General features: G+C 40.2%; 1 protein-coding gene across 4 annotated transcripts in view; it reads right to left on the bottom strand.

Annotated features, from left to right (window-relative positions):
* Positions 1-14,763, bottom strand: part of LOC120062547 (F-BAR and double SH3 domains protein 1-like) — a 32,125-nt gene extending 17,362 nt beyond the window's left edge. For 3 of the 4 annotated variants that reach the window (XM_039012599.1, XM_039012600.1, XM_039012602.1), the window contains exons 1-6: positions 14,686-14,763; positions 8,036-8,133; positions 7,515-7,560; positions 5,948-6,021; positions 5,544-5,688; positions 3,991-4,127 (exon numbers count right to left, since the gene is read on the bottom strand). In XM_039012599.1, coding sequence (XP_038868527.1) covers positions 3,991-4,127; positions 5,544-5,688; positions 5,948-6,021; positions 7,515-7,560; positions 8,036-8,133; positions 14,686-14,706 — 521 coding nt within the window. In that variant the 5' untranslated portion in view covers positions 14,707-14,763. The remainder of the gene's footprint in view (positions 1-3,990; positions 4,128-5,543; positions 5,689-5,947; positions 6,022-7,514; positions 7,561-8,035; positions 8,134-14,685) is intronic. The other variant, XM_039012601.1, reaches the window with a different exon arrangement.
* Positions 14,764-20,402: the final 5,639 nt, after the last annotated feature.

Raw genomic sequence — 20,402 nt, 5'->3', positions numbered from 1 at the left:
GCCTTGCAAAAATATTCATCCCCCTTGGCGTTTTTCCTATTTTGTTGCATTACAACCTGTAATTTAAATGGATTTAAATTTCCACGTGGACGGGGATATTGGAAAAAAATTGTAGACTTTCAGGTACTCAACAAGAAGGTCTGATTTCATTACTACTAAAACAGGACCCAGGTGGTAAGTATAAAGATCCAGTGCATTTAAAAAACTGGAGGCCTCTTACACTTCAATGTTGTGATGTGAAAATCCTGGCGAAATGCATCGCACAGAGAATAAAAAAAGTTTGACCAGATATTGTTCATCCTGATACTATTTTTTTACATGGACAATATATTGAAGATAATATACAACAATTACTTGAAACAATTGAACATTATGAAACATCAAAGATACCAGGCCTGGTCTTCATAGCAGATTTTGAAAAGACGTTTGATAAAGTATGGCTACTTTAATTTCGGTGAATCTCTTATACAATAGGTTAAAGTTATGTACAGCAACCCCAGATGCAAAATAGTAAATAATGGTTACTCCTCAGAAAGTATTGAGCTTTTAAGAGGAGTAAAACAAGGCTGTCCGCTGTCTCCATATCTATTTATAATGGCCATTGAATGCTAGCTATTAAAATTAGATCCATCAAAAACATCAAGGGGTTAGAAATCCAGGGGATAAAAACTAAAAGGTGTCAATTTATGCCGATGACTCAAGTTTTTTCTAAAGTCTGCAATCGGGATCCCTGCACATTGAAGATCTTGATCACTTTTTTAGCCTTTCTGGACTAAAACCTAATTATGACAAGTGTACCATATTACGTATTGGATCGTTAAAAGACACAGTGTTTACACTACCTCTACACCTGCTGTATTCGGCGCATGTGACAAATAAAATAACATGTGATTTGTAGTTTACCAATAAAATGGACGGATGGTGAAGTAGACATACTTAGTATTCACATCTCAAAAAATATAAATGAACTTACCACAATCAATTTCAACAGAAAGTTCGCAAAAATAGATAAGATTCTGCAGCCATGGAAAAATAGAAAAATATACCGGTTTCATTTGAGGACCAACATGTTGACAGCTGCACCATGCAGGTTGCAAAATAAATGGGAAGAGATTTTTGATTTACCGATTCCATGGCACATGGTTTATGAACTGGTACAAAAAAACAACACTTGATTCAACACTTAGAGTTTTTCAATGTAAATTATTATACAAAATTCTTGCCATCAACAGAAAGTATTAACTTTTTCCACATTTTGTTATGTTACAGCCTTTTTCTAAAATGGATTAAATGTTTTTTTTTTTAATCCTCAGCAATCTACACACAATATCCCACAAAGACAAAGAGAAAACAGGTTTTTAGAAATTTTAGCAAATTTATAACAAATAAAAAACAGAAATACCTTATTTACATAAGTATTCAGAACCTTTGCTACGAGACTCGAAATTGAGCTCAGGTGCATCCTTTTTCCATTGATCATCCTTGAGATGTTCCTACAACTTCATTGGAGTCCACCTGTGGTAAATTCAATTGATTGGAAATGATTTGGAAAGGCACACACCTGTCTATATAAGGTCCCACAGTTGACAGTGCACGTCAGAGCAAAAACCAAGCCATGAGGTCGAAGAAATTGTTCGTAGAGCTCCGAGACAGGATTGTGTCGAGGCACAGGTCTGGGGAAGGGTACCAAAACATTTCTGCAGCATTGAAGGTCCCGAAGAACACAATGACCTCCATCATTCTTAAATGGATGAAGTTTGGAGCCACCAAGACTCTTCCAAATTGAGCCGTCGAGGGAGAAGGGTCTTGGTCAGGGAGGTGACCAAGAACCCAATGGTCACTCTGACAGAGCACTAGAGTTCCTCTGTGGAGATGGGAGAACCTTTCAGAAGGACAACCATCTCTGCAGCACCCCATCAATCAGGCCTTTATGGTAGAGTGACCAGACAGAAGCCACTCCTCAGTAAAAGGCACATGACAGCCCGCTTGGAGTATGCCAAAAGGCACCTAAAGACTCTCAAATCATGAGAAACAAGATTTTCTGGTATGATGAAACCAAGATTGAACTCTTTGGCCTGAATGCCTAGTGTTACGTCTGGAGGAAACCTGCCACCATCCCTACGGTGAAGCATGGTGGTGGCAGCATCATGCTGTGGGGATGTTTTTCAGCGGCAGGGACTGGGAGTCTAGTCAGCATGGAGGCAAAGATGAACGGAGCAAAGTACAGAGAGATCCTTGATGAAAACCTGCTCCAGAGCGCTCAGTACCTCAGACTTGGGCGAACGTTCACCTTCCAACAGGATAACGACCCTAAGCACACAGTCAAGACTACGCAGGAGTGGCTTCGGGACAAGTCTCTGAATGTCCTTGAGTGGCCCAGCCAGAGCCTGGACTTGAACCTAATCGAACATCTCTGGAGAGACCTAAAAATAGCTGTGCAGCGACGCTCCCCATCCAACCTGACAGAGCTTGAGAGGATGTGCAGAGAAGAATGGGATAAACTCCCCAAATACAGGTGTGCCAAGCTTGTAGCGTCATACCCAAGAAGACTCGAGGCTGTAATCGCTGCCAAAGGTGCTTCAACAAAGTTCTGAGTAAAGGGTCTGAATACTTACGTAAATGTGATATTTCAGTTTTTAAAATAAAAAAAACAGTTTTTGCTTGGTCATTATGGGGTATTGTGTGTATATTGATGAGGGGGAAAAAACTATTTAATCAATTTTAGAATAAGGCTGTAACCTAAGAAAATGTGGAAAAAGTCGATATGCGAGTGCCGGGCACTGTATATGGGGCATACAACAGTCTCAGCTTTGTAGATTTTGCTGCGAAGAGACAGAATCACTAGATCATTTATTCTGGTATTGCCCCTATGTAGCTTGTTTCTAGTCACAGGTTCAGGAATGGTTAAAAAATCACAACCTTCACTTAAAATGAACCTTACAAATAGCAGTGTTGGGCGATTTGGTCAGTCAATAAATAATATGATAATACTCGTAGGAATGGCTTTCAACTTTAGCTCACAATCTGTGGATACTATACAATTAGATAGGTTGAAAATGTATATAAAACATCACAGAAGCTATTTTTGTTTATTTTTGGCCATTTTAATCAAAAATGATCACAACTTCATTTTGACCCAGAAATAATTTGATATTGAGATAAAAAATGTCTGCATTGGACCTTTAAGGCTGTCACATGGGAACAAAGCAGGGCTAGAGTAAGAGTATTACTGGAAAATCAATGAAAATAGATATGGTTTTATTTGGGCTTTTGTCTAACACAGGGATGGGCAACTTTGATGGGGATGGGAGCCACAAAAAAATGGAACTCATCATGAGGGGCCACAGTGGCTGGTGGGTCTGCGTACCCACATCCATAGCCCCACCTTGCGAGCAAAACATTTTAGCAGCCAACCTCGTGGCAGCGAAGATCATTGTTTTTAGTTTTATAGTTAATTTCCTGCAATTCCACACATTTTGCCATGGTGAGGAGAGAAGATTTAGCAATTTGATAACTCATTTCATGCATGGGGCAGAGAGAAATGTTTACAGTTTATAATATGAAAACTGATGATCAATGGTTGGTAATTCGACCATGCTTACTAAAAGTTTAGATAGCTGGCCGCTAGATAAATTTACCAATCTAAAAGAAAGTTGCTGACATGGGCTAATTTAGTGACTGCTGATGCACAACCACATTTTGAAATTGCACCTTGTATATTCTATTATTCTAACTCTCAACAGTAAGTTGAGACCCCGAATGAGCCCCCCCCAAAAAAATAAAATACATTTGAATTAATTAATCTTTTTAATTGTCTACAAAAGGGGGACCACGTGCCGCATGCCGCCAGTTGCCCATCCCTGGTATATAACATACAGTATATGGATGGATATTGCACACTGATCGTAAAAACAGACAAACTCCATCCCAAATCAACCTATTCCCTACATAGTGCACTACTTTTGACCAGGCTCACACTCAAAGACTTACTTGGCCTGTGCGTCAGCAGCTTTCTCCCTGGCCACGTTAGCCATGTGACTCAGCTGGTAGTATCTCTTCTTGACCTTGTGGAGCTCTCGTAGTGCATCCACTACCTCACCCTGTACCCTCTGCAGCTGCTCTAGACCCTGTAGGGCAACACAACGCATCATATTATTACAATGTAATACAACAATATGCATGGACGGAACAGCGTATAGGGGTAACTGAAGGAGGAACTCACTGCATTTAAACTATGTCAAACTGTCTCTAGATTGACAGATTCAACAAATCCAATAGATTCAATGCTGGTCACGTTGTGCAAAAGGCATTGTTTTAAATGATAAATACTGTCCGTAGTTTAACAGTGCATGTAGCATGTGGAGGTCAAGGCTGTAAAAGCGTAAGGGGTTTTCCAGGGTTTTCCACTGCTTGAATAGTAACCTTAAGATCACAATATTTTCAACGCTAACAAGTGACTCACGTTCCTACTCTGTTTGATTCTCTGTCATTAACAACAACTACCACAAAGTAGCATAAAGGTCGAGAGGAAGTCGTCAGTAAGTACTGATCAATTTGGTGCCTTTCCTAATAAGGTATAGAGAAAATGAAAGGCTTTGGCTCTTTGTGTTAGATTGTCTTAGAATGTATTTCCCTCCTCAAGAAAAAGTGAAAGTATGACATGAGAAAACCTCTGGTAATGACTTGTGTGGTTTTGTGAATGGAGGCATTGTGGGCTTCATGAAAACTCCACTCAAAAACGACCTAATTTGTATTTTTTCAAGATGATGTGGCAAGTGACGCTTCCTGAAAGACCAATAATCTAGAAAACTTCACTGCTGCATGCAAAACATTTTTAGTACTGTATCAAGAGAGGACTAATGGAGAAAAATATATATATATATTGTTTTGGAGTGGATTTTTTTCTTTAAAACAACATGCTCCGGTTACATAATTTAATCATTTTCATAAGGAGGAAGCTATCATAAGCTACACTCTCTTTTAACCTATATATGTGTCGGGGGGCTAGGGTCAGTCTGTTATATCTGGAGTATTTCTCCTGTATTATCCGGTGTCCTGTGTGAACTTAAGTGTGCTCTCTCTAATTCTCTCTTTCCTTCTTTCTCTCTCTCGGAGGACCTGAGCCTTAGGACCATGCCTCAGGACTACCTGACATGATGACTCCTTGTTGTCCCCAGTCCACCTGTCCATGCTGCTGCTCCAGTTTCAACGGTTCTTCCTGCGGCTATGACCTGTTCACTGGGATTACTATTATTTGACCTTGCTGGTCATTTATGAACATTTGAACATCTTGGCCATGTTCTGTTGTAATCTCCACCCGGCACAGCCAGAAGAGGACTGGCCACCCCTCATAGCCTGGTTCCTCTCTAGGTTTCTTTCTAGGTTTTGGCCTTTCTAGAGAGTTTTTCATAGCCACCGTGCTTCTACACCTGCATTGCTTGCTGGTTACTTCTATCTGGTTACTCAGACTAGGCTGCACTGCAATGTGAATCATACATTATTTCAGTGCATCCTCCAATAAGCCACTGCACAGCTCAGCTCACCCTCTTGGCCTTCAGCTCCTTGGCTGCCCTCAGGCTCTTCAGAGCGTCGGCAGTGAGTGAACGATATCCGTCGGCCGCCGTGAGACGACACACTCCACTCTGTGCCGTGGCCTCAATCAGAGACCTCCACACAGCAAACACACTCCTGGCAGTATACACACACACAGAATGAGAGCGGTGTTATTACACCAGCACTATGGCATCCCCTGATGTTAGACTGTGTGATTAGTGATCGGAGCATCTTCAATCATGAATAATTACAGTATTTGACAGATATTTCCTTCATATATGTCTATGAAACCCTGAATGCAACTTGTTTTACAAAATTGGTGGTTGGAATGGCTGAGAGTAAAAAGGTCATTAACATGTAGTGGGATCAAACTATCAAGCTTCTGATAGGTTACCCAGAGTGCAAAGAGTCTCCCTTGCCTCTTTGCCAGTCTTTCCTCTGGAACTGTATGGCCAGCCTCTGGAGGGCCTTAGAGAGAAGGATATGTTTTATTAAAGATGATAGGAAACACAATCAGGGATATTTCATTACATTCACCTTATAAACCTTGTTGTAACCCATAAATATGAATTTGGTTTGGAGTGCAAGTGCAGGGCCCAGCCTAAAGTGAACACGTCTTGTTTTTGTGTACAGGATAACATGTAGATTTGGAGCGAAAAGCAGAGTTTTTTTAATCAATACTAGAAGCTCTGCCCTCGAGGCCCCTGGTGGAACATCAACACCCCAGTGAAAACAGCCCTATCCAGTGTTCACTTCCTGTTTCAGATTAACTCACTACCGACTTCAGAGAAGTGATCCAGGAGCTTGGCTCAGAAACACACTGGCTCCTTCACACCAAGATATCAAATAGCAGAGCCGCTACACGCCAGCCACCAGTAGTACTAAAGCCACAGACCACTTTTATTCTGAACTTTTCAGATGTGGAGGGATCGGTTCACAGGCCCTTATTTCACCATCGCCACCCTGCTACATTCCCCATGGTGCAAGGGTCTGACGTGAAAACACTGGTCTGAGTGTGTAGGTTAACATTATTACAACTGTTAGACCTACTCCATAGGTCCAATGTTAATGCATTGTTAACAACCAACAGAACCAAGGGACAGCACCACAGGACACTCATTTCACTACGGAAACTAACTAGAAACCACAATGGTCAGAGGCAAGTTCAAAGTCCACGGCAACAAGTGGATAGGAGACTCAATAGGAATGCTCTTATGTCAGACACTACAGGAAGTTACTACAGTAGATATAACCCAGCTAGGCATGTTAGAAAAGGAAAAGGGTCAGTTCAGTGTATCTGAAGCAGACATTTCCACAGCCATTTAATGAAGTTATCAGCTTATCAAACACCCTATTATGTAAATCTTATCAGAATGACGTACACCATGGATAACTCCATGGGGAAACATCCAATGGGACATGAGCACTACAGTACAATATGGGACATAATTATCACTGTTGTTTCTGGTTCCTGAGACAGATGCATACTGTGTGTTGTATTCCCCTGCCTTGCTTATGGACAACACCAAGGTCCCTGAAATACACACTAATATCTGAATCAATATCTGAATGCATTCCATTTCAAAACATTCAATATGAGTGCTTTCAGTAATGCTTTTAAATGTGGGGAGGAGGGTGGTAAGAGTGTTGCTTAAAATAGTTGTTGTGAGGATGCTACCAAAAACACTCTGAGAACAGGTTAGTGTCCAAATACTCCAACCACATTTCAGCTCAATGATACGCCACTCTACAAGATGTCCCAAGGTCGTATCACATGGTTTACTGCCCCCCATCACTGGAGAGGTGAACATAAGACACGGACATACACCCAACTGGGCACAGATGTCAATTCAACGTCAATTCCACATTTCGTTGAAACAATGTTGATTCAACCAGTGTGTGCCCAGTGGGACCTGACCACGGCTTGTCAATCAGCATCAGTATTATGAGAGGCCTCTCACCTGACTGTACTCTTGTTCTATGGCAGCACGCTGTTTACTGAAGGACCTGGACAAAGAAAAATAAACATCACATCTAGGATATGTCAGTGAACTGCATTTAGGCAGTAATTATATCATCTATCCATCTATATCTATATATATATATATGTATATATCTCTGAGAGATAATTGTCAGAGAGCATTAGTCAGCATATACCTCTGTAAACACCCAGGAGGCCTGACCACATGCTAGACATCTGAAGATGTGTTCATAAATCCTTCTGTTTCACTCAGCATCATTAGTGTCTATTGGTTCTTGTTGTGATTACACTGGAGTCATACACACAATATTATCAAATATGTACAGTATGTATTATACAAACACAGGCTTCTGTAGGATGGGGAGAAGGGGGAACAAGCAGGAGCAGGGTAGGTTAGATGGAGTAGGGGGTGGGACAGTGGGCCAGGGTGGGGTAGGGTGATGCAGGGTATAGCAGAGACAGGTAGGGAGGATGGGGTAGGGTGGGACAGGATGGTCACACCTGATGTCCTCCAGGAGTTCTACCTCCTGCTGCTGTTTGCTCTGCAGCCGCCCAACTTGCTCCGCAAAGGCCATCTTCACCTGCTGGGTCTCCTTCACCTGTCAATCAAAACAGTGACACATACCTGTATCAGGACCGGCCAGCACCGGGACTAAATCAAATCAAAGTTTATTCGTCACGTGCACAGTGGATGTCAACAGTACAGTCTATCCAGTCAATAAAAATAAGTGATTATAATTTACAGTGAGGTCCAAAAGTATTGGGACAGATAAAATGTTTTTGTTGTTTTGTCTCTGTACTCCAGGACTTTGGATTTGAAATTATACAATGACTATGAGGTTAAGGTGCAGACTGTCAGCTTTAATTTCAGGGTATTCTTATCCATATCGGGTGAACCGTTTAGAAATTACAGCACTTCTGCTACATAGTATTCGATGGGGCAAGGACTCTACAATGTGTTGAAATTGTTCCGTAGGGATGTTGGCCCATGTTGATTCCAATGCTTCCCACAGTTGTGTCAAGTTGACTGAATGTCCCTTGGGTGGTGGACCATTCTTGATACACACGGGAAACTGTTGAGCATTAAAAACTCAACGGCATTGCAGTTCTTGACAGAAACTGGTGCGACTGGTACCTACTACCATACCCCGTTCAAAGGCACTTACATTGTTTTGTCTTGCCCATTCACCCTCTGAATGGCACACATACACAATCCATGTCTCAATTGTCTCAAGGCTTAAAAATATTTCTTTAACCTGTCTCCCCTGCATCTACACTGATTGAAGTGGATTTAACAAGTGACAGTCCTGGTCAGTCTATGTCATGAAAGTGTTCTTAATGTTTTGTATACTCAGTGTACAGTTGAAGTCGGAAGTTTACATACACTTAGGTTGGAGTCATTAAAACTTGCTTTTCAACCACTCTACAAATTTCTTGTTAACAAACTATAGTTTTGGCAAGTCGGGTTAGGACATCTACTTTGTGCATGACACAAGTCATTTTTCCAACAATTGTTTACCAACAGATTATTTCACTTATAATTCACTGTATCACAATTCCAGTGGGTAAGAAGTTTACGTACACTAAGTTGACTGTGCCTTTAAACAGCTTGAAAAATTCCAGAAAATTATGTCATGTCTTTAGAAGCTTCTGATAGGCTAATTGACATAATTTGAGTCAATTGGAGGTGTACCTGTGGATGTATTTCAAGGCCTACCTTCAAACTCAGTGCCTCTTTGCTTGACATCATGGGAAAATGAAAGAAATCAGCCAAGTTCTCAGAAAAAAAATTGTAGACCTCCACAAGTCTGGTTCATCCTTGGGAGCAGTTTCCAAACGCCTGAAGGTACCACGTTCAGCTGTACAAACAATTGTACGCAAGTATAAACACCATGGGACCACGTAGCCGTCATACCGCTCAGGAAGGAGACACGTTCTGTCTCCTAGAGATGAACGTATCTTGGTGCGAAAAGTGCAAATCAATCCCAGAACAACAGCAAAGGACCTTGTGAAGATGCTGGAGGAAACAGGTCCGAAAGTATCTATATCCACAGTAAAACGAGTCCTATATCGACATAACCTGAAAGGCCGCTCAGCAAGGAAGAAGCCACTGCTCCAAAACCGCCATAGCAAAAGCCAGACTACGATTTGCAACTGCTCATGGGGACAAAGATCATACTTTTTGGAGAAATGTCCTCTGGTCTGATGAAACAAAAATAGAACTGTTTGGCCATAATGACCATCGTTATGATCGGAGGAAAAAGGGGGAGGCTTGCAAGCCGAAGAACACCATACCAACCGTGAAGCACGGGGGTGGCAGCATCATGTTGTGGGGGTGCTTTGCTGCAGGAGGGACTGGTGCACTTCACAAAATAGATGGCAGCATGAGGCAGGAAAATGATGTGGATATATTGAAGCAACATCTCAAGACATCAGTCAGGAAGTTAAAGCTTAGTCGCAAATGGGTCTTCCAAATGGACAATGACCCCAAGCATACTTCCAAAGTTGTGGCAAAATGGCTTAAGGACAGCAAAGTCAAGGTATTGGAGTGGCCATCACAAAGCCCTGACCTCAATCCTATAGAAAATTTGTGGCCAGAACTGAAAAAGTGTGTGCGAGCAAGGAGGCCTACAAACCTGACTCAGTTACACCAGCTCTGTCAGGCGGAATGGGCCAAAATTCTAAAAACGTATTATGGGAAGCTTGTGGAAGGCTACCCAAAACACATTTGACCCAAGTTAAACAATTTAAAGGCAATGCTACTAAATACTAATTGAGTGTATGTAAACTTCTGACCCACTGGGAATGTGATGAAAGAAATAAAAGCTGAAATAAATCATTCGCTCTACTATTATTCTGACATTTCACATTCTTAAAATAAAGTGGTGATCCTAACTGACCTAAGACAGGGAATTTTTACTAGGATTAAATGTCAGGAAAAACTGAGTTTAAATGTATTTGACTAAGGTGTATGTACACTTCCGACTTCAACTGTATATGTGTATTAAAGTAGTCAAAAGTTGTATATCTGGTTCCATATTCATAGCATGCAATGACTACAACAAGCTTGTGACTACCAATGATGGATGCATTTGCAGTTTGTTTTGGTTGTGTTTCAGATTATTTTGTGCCCAATATAAATGAATGGTACATAATGCATTGTGTGATTTTGGAGTCACTTTTATTGTAAATAAGAATGTTTCTAAACACTTCTACATTAATGTGGATGCTACCATGATTAATGGATAATCATGACTGAAATGTGAATGATGAGTGAGAAAGTTACAGATGCACAAAGATCAGACATGCTAACCTCTCACCATTACCAATAACAGGGGAGGTTATACATTTTTTGGGGGGGGGTATGATATTTATGGGGGTGAGGGCTAGGCGATGTGATGTGGCTTAAATGCCAGTGCTGAATTTTTGTCCCAGTCCGCCTCTGGGTACATCAACTGAAGACTTCAGTCTGAAGGTCAGAGTCAGCAACATCAGCAAACTAGTAACGTAATGTGCGTAACCGCGACATTCAAACGAGGCTACAAAGAAAACTAACGGGACTGTAGCGACTGTGTTGACTTCAAAATCGGGGGTGTGAACTAGGTTTCTATTCAAGCGTTGATCGACATGGTAATGGCTCTATAGAAGAGGTCGACCGATTTCAAGTTTTCATAACAATCGGAAATCGGTATTTTTGGGCGCCGATTTGCCGATTTTTTTTTTACACCTTTTTATTTAATCTTTATTTAACTAGGCAAGTCAGTTAAGAACACATTCTTATTTTCAATGACGGCCTAGGAACGTTCTGCCTCGTTTAGGGGCAGAACGACAGATTTTTAACCTTGTCAGCTCGGGGGATTCAATCTTGCATTGATTACATTGCACTCCACGAGGAGCCTGCCTGTTAGCGAATGCAGTAAGCTAAGGTAAGTTGCTAGCTAGCATTAAACTTATCTTATAAAAAACAATCAATCAATGACTGTCATTGCTCCAATGTGTACTTAACCATAAACATCAATGCCTTTCTTAAAATCAATACACAAGTATATATTTTTAAACCTGCATATTTAGCTAAAAGAAATCCAGGTTAGCAGGCAATATTAACCAGGTGAAATTGTGTCATTTCTCTTGCGTTCATTGCACGCAGAGTCAGGGTATATGCAACAGTTTGGGCCGCCTGGCTCTTTGCGAACTAATTTGCCAGAACTTTACGTAATTATGACAACATTGAAGGTTGTGCAATGTAACAGGAATATTTAGACTCATGGATGCCACCCGTTAGATAAAATACGTAACGGAATAAACGTTTTGTTTTCGAGGTGATAGTTTCCGGATTAGTCTGTAACGGTCGTCGTAATCCTCCTCTTCAGACGAGGAGGAGAGGCGAGAAGGATCAGACCAATATGCGGAGTGGTTTGTGTCCATGATTATTTATTAAATCGAAACTGAACACGAAACAAAAGAACACAATGAAACAACCGACAAACAGTCCCGTGTGGCACGAATGCAGACACGAGATACAACCACCCACAACCACACACGTGAACCCCGGCTGCCTAAGTATGATTCTCAATCAGGGACAACGATTTACAGCTGCCTCTGATTGAGAATCATACCCGGCCGAACACAAAACAACCCGACATAGAAAAACACACATAGACAACCCACCCCAACTCACGCCCTGACCAACTAAATAAATAAAAGAAAAAAGGAACAATAGGTCAGGAACGTGACATAGTCAAAGGTATATGGTTTAGAGAGAAATAGTCAACGCGTTATAATTCCTGTAATAACTTGCGGCTGAATTTGAAAGGGGTTCCTTCGTTATTTTACCGTTCATGTCTTCCATAGAGAATGTCTTGATCTACTTCAAATAAGGTCTGTGTTTCGTGCAGGCTTAAACCGCCTCGACGTTTTGATACCCGTGTAAATCTCACTAGGATAAGGTAACGTTTGTCAACATATTTTCATAAATCCACTCAACATTTTTTTTTAATCTTCGCTTATATTTAGCCAATATTGATCAGAGTTACCTTGTCCTATGGATATCTACACAGTTATAAAATTGGCACGGTGATGTAAGCCTACACGAAACACAGACCTTATTTTAAGTGAATCTAAAAATATCCTATGGAATAAATGAAGGAACCGCTTTTCAGATTTTGCTAGGTGTCATGGGAATTATGACTCGCACTTTGGTTGTGTCACGTTCTGACCATAGTTCTTGTGTGTTTTACTTGTTTTAGTGTTGGTCAGGACGTGAGCTGGGTGGGCATTCTATGTTGTGTGTCTAGTTTGTCTGTTTCTATGTTTGGCCTAATATGGTTCTCAATCAGAGGCAGGTGTTTTGTGTTGTCTCTGATTGGGAATCATATTTAGGTGGCTTGTTTTGTGTTGGGATTTTGTGGGTGGTTGTTTCCTGTCTTTGTGTTTTCTCTGCACCAGATAGGGCTGTATCGGTTTGCCACATTTGTTATTTTGTTTTGTAAGTGTTCACGTTTATTCGTCTTTATTAAATATGTTGAGCACAAACTACGCTGCGTCTTGGTCCGATCCCTGCTACAAGGCTGCCGTTACAGGTTGTCAATTCTTACCATGCCCATTATTAAAATAGGATTTCCTGCATATAGAAATTAAAGTTTTGTTTTCAACATTCATCACAGGTAACTTAAACTCTATTTTTATTCAAACAGTTGAGAGTATTTGTCTCCTAAGCAGACTCTTCAGTATCATTGTCACTTCAGAGCTGTGTGCGTGTGTGTATTTATGTATTATATTAAGTTAAAATAAAAGTGTTCATTGTTCATTCAGTATTGTTGCAATTGTCATTATTACAAAAATGTGTGTGTGTATGATATATATATATTAAAAAAATATATATATTTTTTAAATAAATCGGCCGATTAATTGGTATCGGCTTTTTTTGTCCTCCAATAATCGGTATCGGCATTGAAAAATCATAATCGGTCGACCTCTACTCTATAGTATTGGAGAAAAGTTGAAAAAAACTGACCCTCCGTTACATCTTGAAGTGTCATGTCATAACGTACAGCACGCATAAAGCAACTATTTCTGTCTTACAATCTCTCTCCGCCAGGTGTAGCACTCCTCTCATCGTTTAAAAACAAGAAATGGGCAGTGAGGGGGGTAAGGGGGGATACCTAGTCATTTTTTTCGTCATCATTGCATGCGATCATCATTCTCAAAGCCACTGTTTACTTCTAAGATCACTTTAGCACCGCCCTTCAACACAAATATTCAAATAGGTATGTAATAACACATTATATAAACTCTTTATAGTGTTTTATTTACATTTTAGACGCGATAAGGTGATAAGTTGGACAGATCGAGTTAAAAAAGCAATTTTCCCACACGACATCTGTCCTTCTCACTATCACGCATTAGTTTCGCTTCCCCACCCGCCATTTCTTTTTAAAGACCCGATGGGGCTCATTGCCTGCTTGAATTATGCAGAAACGGGCAGTGTTTAGGTCATGTAATTGATTTTCTTGGAAAGGGGAGAAATTGTGCTTTACAATGGTATTGACATTACAGTTGATCTGTAAGTATTACGTTTTTGGGGCGCTAAAACAAGGGCAATTGTACGGACCAAGGCAATGTAGGAGTTTACGTGAGTTTACGTTAGCCACTTAGCTCCGACACGGAGCCTGTACATGCACTATGTTAATTCATTAACTCTACCGCTCTCTCTCTCTCTCTCTCTCTCTCTCTGTGTTATTGTGAATTGTGGGCATCAGAATATAAGAAATAGCAGAATTAATGGTGCAAAATGTGCGTTGAGCATCATAAGGATGCTGACATCATTACTTGGAACCTACGAAAATGCCACAAGTGAAAACGACCAAGTTCAAATTAAGACTACTTCACAGGAGTAGGACTTTTCTATACATTTTCTATTAAACAGTTCAGCTCTTGTGAAATAATTCGCAATAACTTACATTTTCAGAAACTTCACAGTTATGTAAAATGTAGTGTGGCAAATGAAAATATAATAGGTACTTTCGGAGGTACTTTCAAACGTGTTTCAACATCTCTATGGCATTGCCACTTGCCACAGTTCATGTCGTTTGACATAATTGTGAAGTTTAAAAAATGTAAGTTGTTATTGCAAATTCTTGTAAAATTCTTACCTTTCTGGGAGGAGGTTGCATTTTCGGATTCTTTAGGGTCTCCTTTTTATTGTAGCGCAATAGCCTACTTCCCGAATGCTTTTGACACACTACACACTAAAGCATCTCTAGGTAGGTGGAGCATTACGTTGGACTAGCTGTTTTACATGCTCCAAACCTCCCTAATGGAATAGTGCCACCTAGCGGGCACTTATAATGCTGTCCTCCAAGAGTTTCACTTTTGATCGCCAGTAGCCACATAATTACGCTGTTAAGTTTTTTTGTTGTAGAGCCTAGAAGAGCCCAGGAAGGTGGCATGAGAAGCTACCTAGGTATGAAGCCACATCAAACAACTCAAGTAGTCCAATGTCCAAAAACATCCAATGATTTCTTTGTTTATTACATTATTTGTATAATGTTGGTTTAGGATGAGATATAAATTGTCTTTGTTTCTAACCACTAGAATTGAAAGATCAACACCAGAATGTAAAGGTCACCCAATGATATGGCTCTAATATTCTTCAGACAGATTTATCTGTGATGCACTTTGCCATACATAGACCTACATTCAGACCTAGGCTATAGTATCTAATTTACTGGTCATTTCACAATCAGGTCAATACAGGAACAGTAAACGCAGTAGTAGATATGTCTTCCAGGTGTTAATCGAATTATTAGCAATACAATTTCAAATTGATAAATAGTGAATAAAGAAATGATAAAGAAAATAATATAGAATCAAATGTTGTTATAGTTGATCAGTTGGGTGTAGAGCGGAGGTGTTGATAAATTCGAACACTTGTTTCAGCTGCTGCAGGAACATCTTTGGAGACACCACTGGTTCACAGTGGAGGGCCAGCTGAAAGCCCTTCAATGACAGAGAATAACACATACATCTGGTAAGATCTTTGTAATTGTGAGCAATGTTACAGTAATTTCATGGCTTTTCAGTTATCTCTGCCATGTCCAGAATGGCATTATAGTCTAAGAACAAATCTTTTTTTTAACCCCTTTTTTCATGATATCCAGTTGGTAGTTACAGTCTTGTCCCATTGCTGCAACTCCCGTACGGATACGGGAAGGAGCCATGCGTCCTCCGAAAACACGACCCTCTGCACTGCTTCTTGACACACTGCTCGCTTAACCCGGAAGCCAGCCACACCAATGTGTCAGAGGAAACACTGTACAACTGGTGACCATGTCAGCATGCATGCACCCGGCCCGCCACAGGAGTTGCTAGAGCGCATTGGGACAGGGACATCCCGGCCGGCCAAACCCTCCCCTAACCGCTAGGCCAATTGTGTGTCGTCTCATGGGTCTCCCGGTCGCGGCCAGCTGCGACACAGCCCGGGGTCGAACCCGGATCTGTAGTGACGCCTCAAGCACTGCAGTGCTTTAGACCGGTGCGCCACTCGGGGGGTCCATCTAAGAACAATTCTGTACATTTTTAACAATTCTGTGTATGTTGAGGGGAAATAACTTACCTTGGACCAATGAATCGCTAATCTTTTCTTCAGTAGGCCTGCGATACGATGCGCACTCTGCAGTGCCTCCAGTCCCTGTTTGAAGTAGTCTGCTGTGCATGTTCCCTATTCAAAGTAACAGAAGAAAATGTACACATTGCATGACATCCCACTGGGCACAGACGTCAATTCAATGTCTATTCCACGTTGGTTCAACGTAATTTCATTGAAATTGCGTGGAAGCCATGTTGATTCAACCAGTGTGTGCCCAGTGGGATGCCTCTACTGTAACTCCAATTAACATTTCATGTTTCTCTTACCACTGATGTGATGGGGATTTGGAGACACTGGCATTTTAGATCCTACAGAGATAAGTAAATGTTAGAAAACACAGTTGACAGAATTGTTTAATACAACAATTGTACTGCAATACATACATCTAGGTCAACATTCCTTTAGCAGAGACACATCACATTAGGACTGAAAATACTGTGATATGTAGTGACAGGTATCCTAGTGGTTAGATAGTTGGGCCAGTAACCAAAAGGTTGCTGGATCAAGCTGACAAGGTTGTTCCCCGGTAGGCTGTCATTGTAAATAAGAATTTGTTCTTAACTGACTTGCCTAGTTAAATAAAGGCTACATCTTTTTTACAAAAAATGTAAATGAGACAACACAACCAGGTTTTGCTAATTGAAATGAGAAACCAAAGGAAGTTAGTGCAGCCTGTGGTGGTAGGCTATATTGTATCTGTGTGTATTCTGATTGAGATAAGCAATGTCACAAGACAGATTAGAGATGCTCTAGCAGCTTTGCTTTTCAAAAAAAGGTGTGTTTCATGAAGTGCACAGCGTACAGAAGAATCAGACTGGCATGTCTAGCACTGAGATTTGTTTAACCTAGAGTACATTGAAGTGAAGAATAGATTGAGACAATTATCCAAGATTGTTATGGACTCACCATTCCAGATGTGCTGCAGCCTTCAGGACAGTTCTGTGGTTCAGGACACAAAGGTAATATTGATTACATTACATTCATCTCTAAAAGTTGTCTGGACTTAAACAATTGTTGAAAATGTTTTTGTGTAATAATAACTGTCTTACCTTAAGTGCTCCATCAATATAAGATTTTATATCTTTAGCATGCTCCAGAGATCTTCCTAGGCGTTGTACTGGAGATGAGGAGGCCAGGCTAATCATCATTGAGAGCAGCAGAAGTATTGTACCTTTATGTATTGCCATTTTTCTATTGATGAACCCAAGTAGACGACTGGTTCCTAATGACTTGGTTCTGGACCTGTGTGGCAGCATTTAAGAACCATTGTTGAAATGTCCAAGCTTTTGGGGAATCCCTGTTGCCAGTTTTCTCACTATAATTATTTGTCATACTATATTCTCCCACACAGGCAACTTTAGTTTGATGCCATGGCATGAGTCTGTGTGCCACTGTTAACCACATATCACTGAAATCATTTGTGTCATTTCCTTGGGTGATCTTCCACCTTTCTGGCAGGAACAGTCATTATTTACTACTTAGTAGTTTTATTATCTAAACTATTCATTCATTTGCATAAAGAGCCTTTGACAATCTTACAGACTTGTAAGAAAATCAGCACCCCATACATTTTGACATATCATTTTAAATGGGCAATCGGCGATTGGAACATACATTTTTTTACTTAAAACTTAATTACACTACACGATCAATTTGATGTTATTTTAATGGACAATAAATGTGCTTTTCTTTCAAAAACAAGAACATTTCTAAGTGACCCCAAACTTTCGAACGGTAGTGTATATAACAATATTAGTGATATATTAATGATATATTCTTGTGTATTTTATTTTATTCCTCGTGTTACTATTTTATTTTTCTTTGTATTATTATTTGGGAAGGGCTCTTAAGCAAGCATTTCACGGTAAAGTCTACACAAGTTGTAGTCGGCGCATGACACATATACAATTGGATTTGATTTTATATATACCCATTGATCCTTGAATATTGTTAGAATGTGTGCGTACTGGTAGCGAAGTCAGGTGCAGGAGAGCAGAGGTTTGTGAACAGGCGCATACTTTATTTAGGCAAAAGTGCAAAACGCGCAAAACAGTCACAAGAATTATGTTTAACAATAAACATCTTCGTGAAAAATAACACGGAAAAAACAAGCCAGTCTGGAGCGTCAACAATACACACGTAACCCAAACAATCTCACACAAAGACATGATGGGGAACAGAGGAATAAATACATTGATTGGGGAATGAAAACCAGGTGTGCAGGGAACAAGACAAAACAAATGGATACATGAAAAAAAGGAGCGGCGATGGCTAGAAAGCCGGTGACGTCGACCTCCGAACGCCGCCTGAACAAGGAGAGGAGCCGACTTCGGCGGAAGTCGTGACAAATATAATTTATACATGCCTCATGAGCTTAGTTCAACTGTAGCACCTCATCAGAACCCAAAAATATAAGCTTGTTTATTCCATTGTATAAAAAATTATAACTCTCAACAAACACAATATAGCCTCAAAACATGGTAAAAACTATATTTGTGATATCATTGATGGTCAATCCTTGAATCCATAGCTCTGTCTATGAATTTGAGAGTGGTTACATTTCTTCAATCCCATCCCTCAGCTATTTACTAAAACAGTGGTGGGGTAAACACTTGTATGAACTGCAGATTCCCCTTGAACAAAAAATGTCAACCTTTGGCTATAAACAGATGTTATCTTTTACTATACACTGATGCATGCTGATAGATGGTAAAATAGTTATCAATCAAACATTATTAACCATATCAAACACAACACTTGGCTTTCCCTGTGATGAGCCGTTTACAGAAAATGATGATGCCCACACCAGCAACGTGCTTTTCAAAAAAAGTCACTCTACCCATCAACCTGAATTACTGACATGCTAGGAAAAAGCGAAGATAAGAATTTGGGTTGAAGAGGTTATTTTCTTTGAAAGCAATACCAACTGCTATGTCATTGTGCACAGACCCAATTTATTAAGGAACACTGTCGTTGAAATAACTCTAAAAGGAGTCAAAAAATAACAATTAATTTAAAAACATCATACCTGTTACAGTTATATCACAAATTGATATATTACACTGCATACAAGATGTTAATGGAATGGAATTGAACATACAGTAACATCAGTTAGTTTACTTCCTCAGCTCAGTCTAGTTTAACAAAACACTTTTATTAAACAATAGTAAGCTATATTCTTTAGATTAGACTATGGTGAGCTATATTCTTTAGATTAGACTATGGTGAGCTATATTCTTTAGATTAGACTATGGTGAGCTATATTCTTTAGATTAGACTATGGTGAGCTATATTCTTAAGCAAAGAGTTAATTTCCTTCAATTCTACACATTTTGCCATGAACGGAGACAAGATTTTGGCATTTTATAACTAATTTCATGCAATTCTACAAATTTTGCCCTGAGACGGAGAGAAAAAATTGCAGTTTTATAGCTAATTCCCTGCAGTTCTACACATTTTGCCAAAGGGTGGAAAGAAAATGTTGCTGTTTTTAATATGAGATATGAGCAAGCGTGACTAACAAAATCAATGGGGGCCAGCCGGGCGATAATTCAACCATGATTAATACAAGTTCAGATAGCTGGCCGCTAGACTAACTTACCAATCTAAAAAATGTTAGCTAAAATGGGCTAATTGAGTGACTATCAGTGACTGACATAAACGAGAAAAAAACTGCTGATGCACAACCAAAATTTCGAAATTTTATTGAATTGATCAGCGGGCCTATGAAAGCGGCGTCTGCGGGCCGCCAGTTGCCCATCCCTTCTATAGTGTAACATTTTATTTTACAAGATAGATCAAGTTGCCTGGATTCTAGGTCTAGTCCTGGACAATGTACCTCCATGAGGCACATAACACATAGCAGGGAATTGGTACTGGCTGAAGATCCAACATTGTTGACCATTATGACACAATATAGCAACTCCTCTACATCCTGTGTTGTGCACTGTTGATGATGAAGGGGATCCAGAGTTGATATAGCTACTCCTCTACATCCTGTGTTGTGCTCTGTTGATGAAGGGGAGCCAGAGTTGATATAGCTACTCCTCTACATCCTGTGTTGTGCTCTGTTGATGAAGGGGAGCCAGAGTTGATATAGCTACTCCTCTACATCCTGTGTTGTGCTCTGTTGATGAAGGGAATCCAGAGTTGATATAGCTACTCCTCTACATCCTGTGTTGTGCTCTGTTGATGAAGGGGAGCCAGAGTTGATATAGCTAC

This window comes from Salvelinus namaycush, chromosome 17, assembly GCF_016432855.1.
Source record: "Salvelinus namaycush isolate Seneca chromosome 17, SaNama_1.0, whole genome shotgun sequence".
NCBI classification, from domain to species: Eukaryota; Metazoa; Chordata; class Actinopteri; order Salmoniformes; family Salmonidae; genus Salvelinus; species Salvelinus namaycush.
The sequence above is the reverse complement of the archived record's forward strand: the minus strand, read 5'-3'. Positions and strand labels throughout refer to the sequence as shown.